This window comes from Malus domestica, chromosome 08, assembly GCF_042453785.1.
Source record: "Malus domestica chromosome 08, GDT2T_hap1".
Classification (NCBI taxonomy): domain Eukaryota; kingdom Viridiplantae; phylum Streptophyta; class Magnoliopsida; order Rosales; family Rosaceae; genus Malus; species Malus domestica.
The window spans coordinates 30,399,264-30,414,861 of record NC_091668.1 but is presented as its reverse complement, the minus strand read 5'-3'; the positions used below and the strand labels follow the sequence as shown (position 1 = coordinate 30,414,861).

General features: G+C 36.3%; 1 protein-coding gene across 2 annotated transcripts; it reads left to right on the top strand.

Moving 5' to 3' along the window:
• Nucleotides 1-1,404: 1,404 nt before the first annotated feature.
• On the top strand, nt 1,405-7,957 carry LOC103421424 (autophagy protein 5). 2 transcript variants are annotated; one of them, XM_029107421.2, is made up of 8 exons: nt 1,405-1,877; nt 1,982-2,106; nt 2,463-2,529; nt 3,861-3,950; nt 4,151-4,238; nt 4,782-4,922; nt 5,672-5,806; nt 7,492-7,957. In XM_029107421.2, the coding sequence occupies exons 1-8, from the start codon at nt 1,773-1,775 to the stop codon at nt 7,827-7,829; spliced, it is 1,089 nt and encodes a 362-aa protein (XP_028963254.2). In that variant the 5' UTR covers nt 1,405-1,772; the 3' UTR covers nt 7,830-7,957. The 2 variants fall into 2 exon arrangements, with proteins under 2 accessions (XP_028963254.2, XP_028963253.2); XM_029107420.2 differs by having other exon boundaries at nt 1,465-1,892.
• The last annotated feature ends 7,641 nt before the right edge of the window (nt 7,958-15,598 follow it).

Below are 15,598 nucleotides of genomic sequence, written 5' to 3'. Positions count from 1 at the left end.
TTTGTTTGTTTTTTTTTATTAATTTAGAAATTTATATCATTTTTATTTTAAAAAAAGGTTTCTATATGCTTAATTGGAGCTTACTCTGTACGGAAGAGGGGAGGCCCAGTTGAAAGACAAAAGAGGGAAGAACAAGATTGAATTGGGGAGTGATATTTTTTGAACAATGAAAAGAAGAATCCAAAAATAGCGGGAGAGAGAGAGAAGCATGTTGTTGGGTTTCTCTTGAATGAGAGTTTCTACGGATTTCCCTAAATTTCTCTCTTTTGTACGAGAATAAAAATGACTTACATAGAACGAAAGCATTAATACTTTTAGTTTCATACACACATTTGTTTTCACTCACCGACCCACAAACATTTTGTATGTGGTCCGTTTTATTAGGGATTGGTTGTTCTTCTCGAAAATTATGACTTTTTGAATGTTACTATGCTAGGCCATCCATCCGTCTTATTTTCTCACTCATCTATCTTATTTGTTTATCTATTAGAGCAAGTCCAGCCCTCTCTTTTAGGTTGGCCCAACGCCTACAAAAATAGGCTGGCACCCAAAAAAACCCCTCCACCCCTAAAAATAGGTTAGCTCAAAGTCCAAGTCATTTTGTAGGCCCGTCCAAAATGAGCTGAGGTAGGAACCGGCCTATCTGGCGTCATGTTGACGCCAGCATGACGTCAGTGGACAACACAAATTTTTTTGCGTTAGGCGCGTGGGAAACATGCACCCGAGGCGCACTAAAGGGGCACAGGACATGGGCCATGTGGTTAAGCCTCGGTTGTTGGATTTCCAACAATAAAAAAATTTTGAAAGTCAAACCCAACGGTTAGTGACGTGGCACAATCTGGACCGTTCGATTTTCAAATCAACGGTCTAGATTTTTCGGTCAAAAAACTTCTAAAAATAAATAAATAAAATGTCAGAAATTAATTATATTTTTTATAAATAAAAATGTCAGAAATTAAAAATAAAATTATTATTTTTTAATTATTTTATAATAATATTTTAATAAAATAGACTAGGTTATTTAGGTTTAGGGGTGGAGATGCACTTGGCCAATTACTATTCATTGTAGTCAATTACTATTTAAATGGACTTTGGACCAGCTCATTTTTTAGGGATGGAATTGCTCTTAGATTTTATTGCTAGTTACTTTTTGTGTTTAGGGGCCAACAAAGGACCGTCTACTTGAAGAAAAAGTTAGTCGGACTCTTATGACGATATATTTTGATTAAATTAAATAAAATATATATTAAATGGTTATGCCAATAGACTTGAGCTTAATCAAGTTGGCTAATATATACTCGGGCATTGCGCTCATCTCTCTACACCTAAGTTCGAAACTCCGTCCCAACAATACGGCTGAAGCTTAGCGTAGAACCAACCAAAATAAAATAAAAAAATCACCAAGGGGATGTATGCGTGTCAACTAAATGGCATAAACCCACGAAACAATACGGCATCGTTCCATTTTTTTTTATTGGTCAACATACGGCGTCGTTCTGGTACAAAGAAAAGAAATAGTTTCACATCGTCTTCTTCCTCGCGAAGACCTCTGCACCTCAACCAAGCGCTGCCGCCTTCTGCAATTGCGCACTGCACACGGCGCCAATTGAGGCTATAATCCGACCAAAACTACACCGTTTTGATTATATTTATTTCCTCCTCCTCTTCTTCTTTCATTCTCTCTGGAGCAGAACTCAGTCTCTCAGTTTCCACTGAACCAAAACGACACCGCTGGAGGGAGAGAGAGAATTGTGCCAAGGAAGAAAAGAAGAATGGATATGGAAGCACAGAGGTTTGTATGGGACGGAGCAATTCCTCTGCAGATTCATCTCCATGAATCCGACGTCGCCACTCTTCCTGCTCCCCCACCTGCCCTGGTACTAAACCTTTATGTACACACACGTCGCCAATCTTCCAAATTTCCGATTATGCCCCTGATTCCCCTCCTATTTTACTCTGATTGTTGCTCTTTCTGTAACAGATCTTAGCTCCTCGGATTGGATACCTGCCATTGTTGGCCTCACTTCTAAAACCTTACTTCAGCTCTGCACTCCCTCCTCGCTTAGACACCATTTGGTTCGAGTACAAAGGCTTGCCTTTGAAATGGTATGCACCGATTTCCTCTTTTTCTATACCCGAAAATTCGGTTTTGCTACAATGCTTAATTTGCTGGTTTTTGTATATGGAATAAAGTGATGATCTTGATATGCCATTTGATTTTTTATGTTAGTGACTGTCAGTATAATTTGCACTAAATTTTTGGTTTTTCTCTAATTGTTGATGCCCTTTTGGTTCTTTATATGATCTCACATGCCCGTCTAATGTTCGCAGCGTGCAAGAAGTTTGTGTTTTGAAGTGACTGAGGGAGGAAAGAGTGAATTAATAGCGCTGGATGCTTTCATAAGTTGTTAGATTCGTGTTAGTTTTATTTGTTTTCGTAACGTTGCAAGAGCTTCTTGCAGGTATATACCAACAGGAGTTCTGTTTGATCTTCTATGTGCGGAACCAGAAAGACCTTGGAATCTCACGGTAAATATTTTTTCTTATTGATTTATCTTTTTTCATCGCTATGTTTAAAATTGATGAGCATGTCATTAGTTTCTGGGGAAATGTAGATAGAAACTTAGGAGGCAACTAGTCACAAAACAAAAATGGAGAATTATGAACAAAAATCCTACCCATGCTTGGTTCTCATATATGTAAAAAGGAGATGGCTGGCTATCAGAAATCACATTTGTGCACCAAGTTTATTTTAGAAATTATTCTTGGTAAATGATTTTGGACATGATGGAGCCATTGGTACCGAAATAGAATATATTAAGGCTGAACATTTTGGAGTCATTTATGTATTTTTTTTAACTCAATTCAAAATCGATAGATAAGAATTATCAATTATTCTCTTGTTTTGGTGGCTGTTGGGAAATCTAAAAAATTGGCTAGATGTGTTTTGCGGGACCAGTTTTAAAATTTCATAATGTAGTGGGAATGTGTTTGAACGAATTTGGGACCAAACCAATTGTAAAGCAAACCTGGAAAATTTTCGTTTCCATCACCTTCTTCTGCCAACATCAACACCATCAATGGTGCTACACTGCTACATGTTGCCACCATCATTGCGACTGTACCACTTTAATTTTCCCATTGCCGCCATCTCCATTGCTACACTGTTTCTGCCACTGGTATTTATCGTCACCACCACTAAGCACTGGCACTATTACTGTCATGCAACACCTTGTTGTTGCTGAAATCAGCAAGACTACGACCATGACACAACACTTATCCACCATGTTCTCAAAATTAATTAAACTAGACTCACAAGATGTTATTTATGTGATATGTAATCCTCTGACTTTTTTGTCTCAGTATTGTTCTAAGGGTTATAACTTAGCTTAAAAAAACTAGTATAGCAAACAGCCTATCAGGTTAAATGGTCTAAACTAGATTATAGGATTCACATACTTTCCAACTATTATTTATTTGTTAAGGATAAGTTTGGTTGGACCATGTAAAATGTTTTACTTTTACGACAATATAATGGTGGGTGTCAATGGAACACGTATTTTTAGCATTCATTTTTTGACGTCTAAGTACACAACAACTTGAATAATGTTACGAATATTTTTGGATGATCTACCAATAAGGGTTTAGTCGAGTGGTCATTCCTGTGGTTTGCTCCCATGTGGGTCTACATTGATTTCTCTAGCCATTTGCATCCAAGTCTGTACAGTGGCTGTAGTGAATTTCTGGGTATCGACAAACAATATTTTCTGATGATCTTTTTATTAGTGTCTTGCTCCATCTCCTTTTCATATTATGTTTCACATTTGCAGATTAGAAGTGAATTCTGGATATTTGTGCAGGTGCATTTTAGAGGATATCCGGGGAACATATTGATTCCTTGTGATGATGACGATACTGTAAAGTGGAGCTTTATTAATTCTTTGAAAGAGGTCAGGGACTGTTTTGTTAGTTTCATATTGTCTTTTTATAAAACTGTTTATTTCCCTGCCATATTATTATATTTGACTCAATTTGTTTTTACTGTTTAGTTTGGGATCTAGTGACAAAGTGACAATTTTTCATTGGAAAGTCTTGTATGACAATGTAGATGTCCTTAAAACATTTCTAATGATATTTGTTACATCTGCAGGCTGCATATATAATCAATGGAAACTGTAAGAATGTGATGAACATGTCTCAACCAGATCAGGTGGAGCTCTGGCGTTCAGTCTTAAATGGTATACCTGCTAATTGCTGATGATTAGGATTTAGGAGTTATCTGCGACATTTTTTTGGGTTCCTTCTCCTAAAAAGTACTCCATAGCCAGTGTCAAATTTACCCATATTTTAGTTAAGTTGAACAAGTATAGGTGATTACCCATCTATTAAAATCTTATAAGATCTACATATACTTGTGATAGTATAAGAAAATTTCTATAAAATTTTGTAAAAAATGTTATCTATAATCAAACACTTTATATAGGGATACTCTTTATCACTATCATTTTGTTGAGAATATCCCACATTGGAGATGGAAGTTTTGCAGTAAGTGCCTAATAGATCTGCCACCTCTCCACCCATTGGTTTTGGGATCGATGCTTGCATTCAGACTTTTATATATGCACATAGTTCTTAAGGTCATATTCTGCTAATACGTCTTCTCTCCCTTTTCTTCAACTGATTTGGGTCTTAATTGTCTGATTTCTAATTTTTTGCTGTGGCTGTGCCTTTTATGAATGAGCCTTCTTAGCTTAATGACTTCCTCCAAACATTTTTTGTAGGTAATTTGGAAGCCTACTTCCGGGTATCTTCTAAACTTAAGCTTGGAACAGTTGGGGAAGAATGGGCAGCAAAGAATTTATGCACTCCAAAATCCAGACCAAATATGGGTGAAACTGATGTTTCTGGACAAGTGAAGGCAGGTTAGCGAAGATTTAATGTTCTAGCTTGTCTTCATGATTAGTGTGCTCACATTTTCCAGGGCAATGAGACCCAGGGGAAACTCTATAATCTGGAATTTCTAAACAAACTGCATACAGAGCCTGTTAAGAGAGTATTTGTACTATACTACAACCTAGCATGCTAGCCCTTAATTAATTAAATTACTATTTAATCTTAGCTCTCCAAGATACTAAAAAACTCACATAACTGCCACCTGGACTGTTTAAAAAGACTAAGAGCATAACTATCATCTACTAAACTGAATAAAATATAAATTTCAAACTAGATAGATAAATACAAGGAAATAACCATGACAAAAAAGTAACAAGAACCAAAGCCATGTTGGCTTGCAGGCCCACTTGGCCCTGAAGGCCTCCTAGTTGCTTCTGCATCACTGACCAAGTTTAGTAGATTATCTGGGACTGAGAGCAGTACTGAAACATTGTTCTGGGTTTTGGAGCAATTCTGGCTCCTAGTTGTTGCCTAGAAGGGGTTGCAAATTTGCAGTACATATTAAGAACTGCGAAAAGGGTGTACGTCTTAGTGTTATTCAAGTATAGACCTAAAGTAGATATAGAGGTTGTAACCCTTTACCCTGAATTTATCTGACAGTCCTTGTTAAAATTGAAAGAAAAATCCTTGAAAGAGCTTCCTACATTTGAAATTGAATTGAAATTATATAGGTACACATTTATTGTTGTAATTAATTTTCAAATGATTGAATTCTTAGGTCGAGTTCCAGTTCGCTTACATGTTTGGAGTGTCAGTGAGGATTTTGATGATTTAGAAGATGCACCTCAGATTGATAGCTGGGACAAAGTCTCTTACATTAACCGGCCTGTTGAAATACCAGGAGGAGAAGGAGGTGAGGCGGCTCTTATTTCTCATAAACCTTCCTCAGGAATATGTGCATGTAGTAAATTCAAGTTTCTTTATTTCCCTTTTCATTTTACAGTAAATTTATGGAAAGTATTTTTAGAATCAAGACAAAGTAGACTTGGCTGCCTGTTAATATGGTCAGTGTAGATACAAAGAACGTCTTTCATTTACTTTCTTGTCGAATGCATTAAAATTTGTACTGAAGTTACATGGACCGTAGTTCCTTCCACCATACACCATGACTGTTTCTGGTTTGGAATTGCTTTCCACATCTTATATTCTTAGTTTTCCTGTCTGTACTTTTGGGTAAGCTGGTAGGGTTTATCCGACGTTTGATTGCTATACCTGTCATGATCTGTCATTTAAGCCTTTTACCTCCACCATTATTAAAACAAAAAGAAAGCCTTACCCCACTAAGGCCCCGTTTGGGATTGAGGTGATTTTAAAAAAAGCCACTGTGAAAAAAAGCTGAAGGTCATTTTTGTGTTTGGTAAACTGAAAAAAAAGGCTTATTTTGGAAGCTGCTGTGAGAATAAGCTGAAAATCAAAGGAAAAGCTGAAGCTGCTATTTGCTGCTTTGAAAAAAAGCCAGTTTTTTCAAAGCACACGGAGCTACAGTGCTCCTTTAATGAAAAGACACACTATCATCCTGCTTTTTTTTCCAAAAGCACTTTCACAAAAAAGTTTACCAAACACTCTACTGGCTTTATTTCACAGCCGCTTATTCTCACAGCACAGTCGCTTATTCTCACAGCAGCTTTTTTTCAAAGCACAGCAATACCAAACCAGCCCTAAGTGGGGGCCGATTGTACGAATCTTAGGACGCCATTGCTTTCGGTTTTGCGCCAAGTCTTCCATTAGCTCCAAGTACTCCATGTCTTTTCTTAAAGTCTCTTTCCAAGTCTTCCTAGGTCTTCGTCTACCCATTCAGCCCTAAGCCTCTGTCTCATAATTGTATTTAAAAATAATATCGGAATAACTGATAAAGAAAGGATTTCTCGGCGGTTTTGTAATACTGCTTTTTTTTATTTGAAGGACTTTATATGTGTTTTATGCTTTTTTTTTTTTTTTGGTATAAGATTATATTTTCTAGTTAAGAAACTCCAGGGAGGAAATATATATATTTTTTTTCTGGCACAATCTTCCTGGCTACTGCAGCTGCATAGTTCCTATTTTCGGTTGCTTGCTTAGTTCTTCAATTGAATTAGTTATTTATTTTTGGTTGCTTGCTTAGTTCTTCAATTGAATTAGTTGTTTATTCGAACGAGTGAATGTCGGTCATGTGGCTTATTATTTTGGTGAAATTGATGTTGTCTGTTAGATTTAGGAGTATGAGATCTGAGGACAGTGAAATGCATGTGCGCATGTTAAACAGACAGACAAACATCAGATCTCGTTTTCTATTTTTGTTTTATGCTTGACCCAAAGCTGGTTCTTGAATCCCAACCAGGCCTCTGGAAGTCGGCAGACTTAATGACCAGGATGTCCGAACAGGAACCGTTGTCGTGTCTCACATAAGTGAATGCATTATTATATCAGTTCAAGGTGTAAATGTATTGGCGGCCTTGTCAAGTTATCGATTAAATTAGCACCGCTGAGCATGTCGGATAGATCATGTTAGGGTTTATAATCTCTTAAGTTTTGACTGAGTTCATCGATCTTGCACTACAGGTAGATGCTTCACTCTAAATGATGCAATCAAGAGCCTTTTGCCAGAGTATTTTCCTGACAAATCCTTGATCAATGAAGAATCACCGACGGTAGCTGAAGAGGATGAACAAAAGGTTTCCGCTGAAGATGCGAGGGCCGAAGAGGAAGTAGAAAAGTCAGGTGAACAAACAGAGTCTTGCAACCAGTTTGTTGATGCCGAAATCAAGCTAGTCCGTATCCAAGGTATTGAGCCGAAATTGGAGATACCGTTCTCTTGGGTCGCAAACAACCTGCTGAACCCCGAGCACTTTCTTCATATCTGTGTGTATTTGAAAGTACCACAAGTTAGTACCATGTGATAGGCAGGTTGCGTTTGGAATCATAAAACACAAGGGGAAGGGAGGGATCTTCCATTGGCGACTTTGAAAGGCATTTAACTGTATAGAAGTGTACAGAAGATTAATTGTCAATATATCTTCATCATCCACTTGATTTTTCTACGATTTTATTTTCCATAATAGAAGAAATTAAAAAGCTAGGGGTTTTTTGATCGATGGCGCGTACCATTGAGTGGTTTGGAAAATTAATAGCTAGATCTTGCATATAAGGATCTAATGAATTTTTACGATGGATGGATTTTGCATCTGGTTATTTATTTTATTTAGATTTTAGCTCGTGTTTTTTCCTTCATATTCTCTTGATCTGCGATGCTATCGTTTAGCTAACGGGACTAGTGTGGGGTCGGACGTGACCAACGTACCTGAGTCTCAATCGTTGTGAGAATATCGTGGATGGCGCGATTCAAGTACCCCACCTGGTCCAATAACATCATTACACATTCCTAATATATTTTGACCGAAGGTATTCAATCATCGATTTTTTCTTTTGCATTCATTAACCCAACAATTAAACCTTCATTAAAATATTAAAAAAAATTAGACACGTAATAACATCAATGATTGAAAGGATGAGAAGGTCCAAACAAGGCAAGATGCAAATATTATTATTTCCAATTTCCACGTTGGAAATACATGAATGTCACTTTAACTCAAGGTAGAGTGCTCTACTGCAATTTGCCACCTAACAAAATTTTGAATCACCTTTTCACCTTGACCAAAAAATATAAAAAATTATAATGTGCCAGCTTCATCCTTTTCTTTTTCATCAAAGAATTGTATGTGCTTAATACGTCATTCTTTGAAATGAATATTTATATCAGAAGAAATTAGAGCAATGGTTCTTGAATTTTAAGACAATTGAAGTTTTGGTCTCTGAATTAAGAATTCGTGAGTACATGTCCTTAAACTTGTTATAGTGTGGAGCAATGATCATTTTCGCTAACTACGTTTGAACTTACATCCAACATAAAGGGTTCAAATGGGACAAAAATGGATCGAAGTTTAAACAGAGTTAGCCAAAATAATTGTTGCTCCATACGATTACAAGTTAAAAAATCAACAATCACAAATTTTTAATTCAGTGACTAAACCTCTAATTGAGCAAAAATTCAAGGACCATTGCTCCAGCTATCTCTTGTGTCTCCGACTTTAAAATACTCTTTTTGTTTAAGGAAAAGTAATGCTACACTTGCCACATTTTTCATATTACATTTGTATCATCTCTCAAATAGAGGTAAGAGCTATCAATACATATGAGTATCATCTCTATTAAAAATACGGTACAAATATGATATAAAAAATATGATAAAAGTATCATTTTTGTTTAAATAATCACGTACAACTTTATGAACAAATTTTTAAACGAGGAAATAGACAAAGTCAAGTTGTTAATTGCACAGTTGCAACAAAATATTATATGAATTCACAAATTGACACAATTTATTTTTAAGCTGGCAAATTGCAACATCACTTAAAGTTGACATTGATCTAATGTTTTCCAAACACATAAAGGTGAAAAGGCTGTTGAGTAATGTGATCCCTACCTCATGCTCATGCAATGAATGCATCAGACTATCGGTATTATTTTATTTAATGTGAATGTGAGAGTTTTAGAATCTCATAAACGTCAATACAACAAGATATTATTCATGTTTTTATGTCTTTTACTTTTTGTTTGCATGTTTTCATTCTATCGAAGAAAACATTCAATTTAATGACATGATTATTATCTTCGTATCTCTTGTAGTGAAGAAGTTTAAGGGAGGATATGCTACACCATTTCAAGATCAGGGTATATACCGCAAAGTCTTTTTGAAAACTTATAAAGAGGGTCTTAGCTCTTTCTTTGGTTTTTACAAATTGCTCACTATGAGAGATTTGTCAGCAAGACTCAAACTTAAATCTTAGTCTAGTAAAGATGACAATTCTTACCAACTCAACTAACCCTCGTTGTAAATCTTAAGTTGTAAATCTTTTGAGTGGTCGTTTGCTTTCTCTGTCCTCGCTATACATCTCTCATTATTTTGGGTTTGAGTCAAAAGCCTCAAAGGCCACCTCACTCGTTATGTAATAAGGGAGGGCAATGATTTTCACATATCTATTTTGTCACTTCTTCTATTGCACACCTCTACTCATTTTTAATCGCTTAGTCTCTTTTGATTCTTCAATTCAATAAAAAATAAAAATTAAACGGAGATGTGCAGGAAATAAAAAAGATAAGTGAAAATGACTTTCAAATATGAGATTGTAAATAATTGGAAGCATCATCTCAGATGTTGCTCGAAACAACATTGTGTAGTTCTTTTTCGATGGAAACATTTTGTACATTGGATCTTCTTATATATGGTACAATGAAAGTAAATGGATGAAGTTCATGAGAGTTAAGATAACAAGGTTTGTTTGAAAGTACTTTTAAAATTATTGAAAGTGCTTTTAGAAAAAATATTTTTGGATTTCAAAGTGCTTCCTGGAATAAGCACTAGTTATATACTTCTTCTATGAAGCAATTGTTTTTTATTTCATAATTCACGTTTTTTTCTAAAAATTAATTTCAAATATTTTCACAAAAAATCGTGTTCAATCGTTATAAAAGAACTTCCAAATAAACCATAACATAGATGATAATTTGTGAATATATCTCAATTCTCATTGGTCAACCAAAATTAAGATACAGAATTCAGTGCATAAGTGGGAGTGTATCTGTCTGCTACTACAGGTAGTAAAAAACTGCATATTATATGAAATTTCACTCTTTGACCAAAAAACAAATAAATTTTACACATGGAACAATAAAATCTCCGAGCTAGCTAGCTACATTCCAAAAAAGCGCTTACATACTTTAAGGATCTTGCCTCCCTTGTGCTTTTTCTTGATAGATCTTGTTGCTTGATGATCTTCATCTTCATCTTCCTCATCACCATCAATGGAAGATGTCATGAAAGTTGTAGTTGCAGACTGGTCATGGATCCTGCAATACCTCTCTGACACAGAAGAAGATCTTTTCATGGATGAGAATGCTCCTTTCACTGCTGATTGAAACCCTAACCCTAAACCACCAGATGAAGCAGCAGCAGAAGAAGAAGAGACTGAGCTATTCCTCTTCAGCACCACGTGAGTGCCAAACCTCTCTCCACCATTGCCTTTGATCTGACCATCTTCCTCAGAAGAATCATGGGTTGTGTTGTTTTTCTTCTCCTGCTGCAGATCGAGATTGGTTTTTTCTTGAACTTTTGAGGAGGTGGGGTTTTCTGGGGTAGATATCTGCGTTTCGGCAAATGATTGGAGATCTGAAAAGTCTATGGATCTTGAGTTTTGGGAGCGACGACTACTACTAGTACCCATGGTTTTGATCTTGGAATATCCACCCATTTTTGTGTGTTTGAAAGTGGAGCTAGTGAGGAGTGGAGGAAGATGGTAATTTGCAGCAGGTATATATAAAGACAAAGGAGCGGAAGCATGGAAGGTACAAAGGATGGGGTGTAGAAGGTGAGAAGAAAGTGGTGGAGGGAGACAAGTTGTGGATGAGAGACCATGTAAGTTGAAAATTTAGACTGGTCGGTAGATTTTTAACCAGTTGGAATTTTGGAGTGCAGTGCAGAATGCAGATAAAAAAGTGAAACGTACATTTCAGATTTGGAAACATATGCAGGTAGGGTATGAGTCATGACTGTAGAAAAATGGTTCGATTTTATATTTTTCTTTTTTGAGAAGTTGGTGAGATGATCAGATCTCACCCTTTCTTTTTAAAACTTGTTTTCTTTATTGTTTTAAGCTCATTGACCTTTTGCTTGGCGGATTTGCCAGGCAACACACAAACCATTAAACCAATACAAGTTATGTTAAATTTAGCTCCTGATGTTAACTACTACTACTACTAATAATAATAATAATAATATAATTATATGCACACTATTATTTATGAAAACTACTACGAGCTGATTTGATATTGTTGTACTTTGAAAAAAAACTATTTCTGCTGTGCGGTGAGAATAAGCTCATTTTTGCTGTTTCACGTTTTCAGCTTTTTTTCACCCAAAATTGTGAAGCTGTTTTAAGTGTTTATCAAACACCTTTTTTAGCTCAGTTTTTTTTTATACCCATTTTTTATAAAAACACATCAATACCAAACCAATACTACGTAGCTTATATCATTTGTCACATTATTTATTGTGCACATTTTTAAGGGACTTGATAACCAAGGAATTGGATTCCCTCCGGATTCATATATATTGAGTCTGCTGAGTAGGCGATCTAGGTCATTGAAATTTGATCCAATGGCTACAATTATTATAACTTTTAGAGGGTCCCTGTTTGTAGTCGTTGGATCAATTTTCAAAGGAGGAGGATTCTCTACCCTCTTAATCTCTCTACCCTTCCATGCCCTTCTATTTGAACGGTCACGGTTAAATCACGTCAACATCTTATATTGATTTTTTATAGAGATAATAAGACAAAAAGTAATGTGTGAGCGGAAGGGATGGAAGAGGATGAGGATAGGAGGGTAGAGAATCATCCTCCAATTTCAATAGCCCGGATCGCCTGCTCAATAGACTCAGTTTTATTGGATCCAGGGAAGATCTAGTTCGATAACCAGGGCCGGCCTTGGGGAGCGCGGTGCACCCACTCAGGGCCTATTTTCGAAGGGCCGTGATCTTTCAACAGGTATTGCATAGTAAATGTATGTATATATAATTTTGTACAAGAAACCGATATATTTTGTGGTTCGGCAATGGCATCTTTCTTAGCAACTTTCCCATGTCGTGTTGGATTCGAACCCGCCATGGCTCCCAAAATCTCAGACCGCCCTGTTGATAAACTAAGGCGTCGCTCATGCCATAGGTGAAGAAATTTCTTATGCTAATCTTGAGAACAAGCAATTATACTGTAGCATGTCTACTATAAGAATTTATATGGACGTCACCCTCTATATCTTCTTTAACAATCACTTTGCTGGGTTGGTAGTCTATTTGAACTGGTGGTGCTTTTATTATTACATACTCATTTTTAATCTTGATCGTTATTTTTGTTTGATTTATTAATCCGACGACCAAAAATAAAGAAAAATTTGTGAAAAACTACAAACGATAGTGTAAAAATTATCTCTGTTATTATAAGACATCACTTGGGCAACCCAATCTATGTATTAGTGCAAGAAAGTCGAACAATTACCAATTTTATGGCAGGAGCAGTTGCTTTAAGAGACGCGCCCTAAGGTGGCTTAACATACTATTGAACTCGTATACCCTTCATACTCTGGATGATTTTTAAAAAGTAAAACTAATAAAAAGAGCTTGAAAACTTTGAGTTTTAACAATAAGGACAAAATAAAGGGTAAAGTGAATAGTACTATAATTGACTTTTTAATATAAAAATGTGGTTTTTCGTTAAAATGAACAGTATAAGAAGTTTTTCGTTAAAGTTTCCTTTTTAAAATAGACTATGGAGTTTCACATAAGTATTAAACTAAACATGGTAAATACCAAAAATATATATGACAATATTTGGGAATTTCTTATATATTCATTAATCTCCAAAGTGGAGTATATACAGGAGTTACAATTGGTATTACATATGTATTTCGCCAATGTGGGACAATAAACTACTATTTACACTTTAACTAATATATAACTTGCAATACTCCCCCTCAAGTTGGTGCAAAGATGTCACGCATGCCTAACTTGTCAAATGAGTTGGAAAACATATTATTAGACACAACCTTAGTAAGAGCATCAGCAAGTTGATCTTCAGATCCCACAAACGGAAACATAATAATTCCAGCATCCAATTTTTCCTTAATGAAATGTCGATCAATCTCCACATGTTTTATTCGATCATGTTGCACTGGATTATGAGCAATCTCAATAGCAGCCTTGTTATCACAATGAAGTTTCACAGCACATTTGGGTTTAAACCCAAGATCTCTCAACAATTTTTTCAACCACAACAACTCACATACACCATGAGACATACCACGAAACTCAGCTTCTGCACTTGACCTAGCCACCACTTTTTGTTTCTTGCTTCTCCAAGTAACTAAATTGCCACTCACAAACGTAAAGTATCCAGATGTAGATCGCCGATCAGTGATACAACTTGCCCAATCTGCATCTGTATACCCTTCGACATTCAAATGACCATTCTTAGAGAAAACCAGGCCTCTGCCATGAGCCATCTTTAAGTATCTCAAAATACGGGTTACTGCATCCATATGAGCTTCACTAGGTGAGTGCATAAACTGACTTACCACACTAACAGCATAAGCAATGTCAGGGCGAGTGTGAGACAAATAAATTAATCTTCCCACAAGCATTTGATACCGTTCCTTATGAGTAGGAACTTGATTTGGAAATAAGCCCAGACGATGATTCTGCTCAATTGGAGTATCAACAGGTTTGCAATCTAACATACCTGTTTCAACTAACAAATCAAGAACATACTTCCGTTGAGATAGAAAAATATCATGCTTGGATCGTGCAACCTCAATTCCAAGAAAATACTTCAATTCACCCAATTTTTTTCATCTCAAACTCAGTAGCTAGGTACTTTTGAAGGCATTGTATCTCCTTCTGATCATCACCAGTCACTATCATGTCATCAACATAAATAATCAATGTAGTTAGCTTACCATTTTGTCGCTTTAGAAACAAAGTATGATCTGAATGACTATGGATATACTCAAACTTCTTCATTGAACTTATAAACCTCTCAAACCACGCTCTAGAAGATTGTTTCAAACCATACAAGACATTTCGTAACCTGCATACAACACCTTTTCTAGGAGATGTTCCAATACCAGGTGGGAGATCCATAGACACTTCCTCCTTAAGATCACCATGAAGGAAATCATTCTTAACATCAAACTGCAACAGAGGCCAATCCTGGTTTGCTGCTAAGGACAGAAGAACACGTACAGTATTAAGTTTAGCAACATGAGCAAAGGTCTCCTGATAGTCCACCCCATAGGTTTGAGTATAACCTTTAGCAACTAATCTGGCTTTATACCGGTCAATAGAACCATCTGCTTTGTGCTTAATAGTAAACACCCATCTACATCCAACGGCTTTCTTCCCGTTTGGTAAATGAACCAAATCCCAAGTAGAATTCTTTTCCAAAGCTTCCATCTCAACTTTCATGGCATTAGCCCACTTAGGGTCAGACAAAGTATCTTGCAATTTTGTTGGAATTAATACACTAGATAGCTGACATATGTAAGATGCATATGGTTTGGACAAACGATGAGTAGACACATAATTGTTGATAGGATATTTGGCTTTAGCATGCATATCAGGCTCATATTGTACTTTAGGTTTTCCATGATTAGCTCGTGGAGGCAACTGATAAGTAGAAGAATCATCAGAATTTACCTTATGGATGCCACCATCTTGTACCAAACTGTTACAAGAATCATCATCAGGCAACTCGTTAGACATATAAGCAGTAAGCAACCGATCATCAGAAGGTAATTCATCAAACATACTAACATGCAATTCCCTAGGCACATCTTATCTGTCGTCAGTAGAAATAGTTCCGGGAATGACAGGTGACCGATCACTATCTGTAGCCGACTACGCAACATAATAGGTTCTGTTTCCAACTTTGCTTGTAACACATCATCCATACCATCTCTTCGAATCTGCACTTCACTCCCCCTCTCCCCCTGAAGTGAAGAGTTGAAAGAGGGCTTACAAAATACGAAACTTCCTCATGGAAGGTGACATCCATAGTAATAT

What these genes read in the sequence shown, in the direction of transcription:
- LOC103421424 (XM_029107420.2), top strand. Translation starts at nt 1,773, where the DNA reads ATGGATATGGAAGCACAGAGGTTTGTATGGGACGGAGCAATTCCTCTG. An exon ending in AAAGACCTTGGAATCTCACG is followed by an intron (nt 2,530 to 3,860) that starts GTAAATATTTTT and finishes ATATTTGTGCAG; the next exon opens with GTGCATTTTAGAGGATATCC. An exon ending in TTATTAATTCTTTGAAAGAG is followed by an intron (nt 3,951 to 4,150) that starts GTCAGGGACTGT and finishes TTACATCTGCAG; the next exon opens with GCTGCATATATAATCAATGG.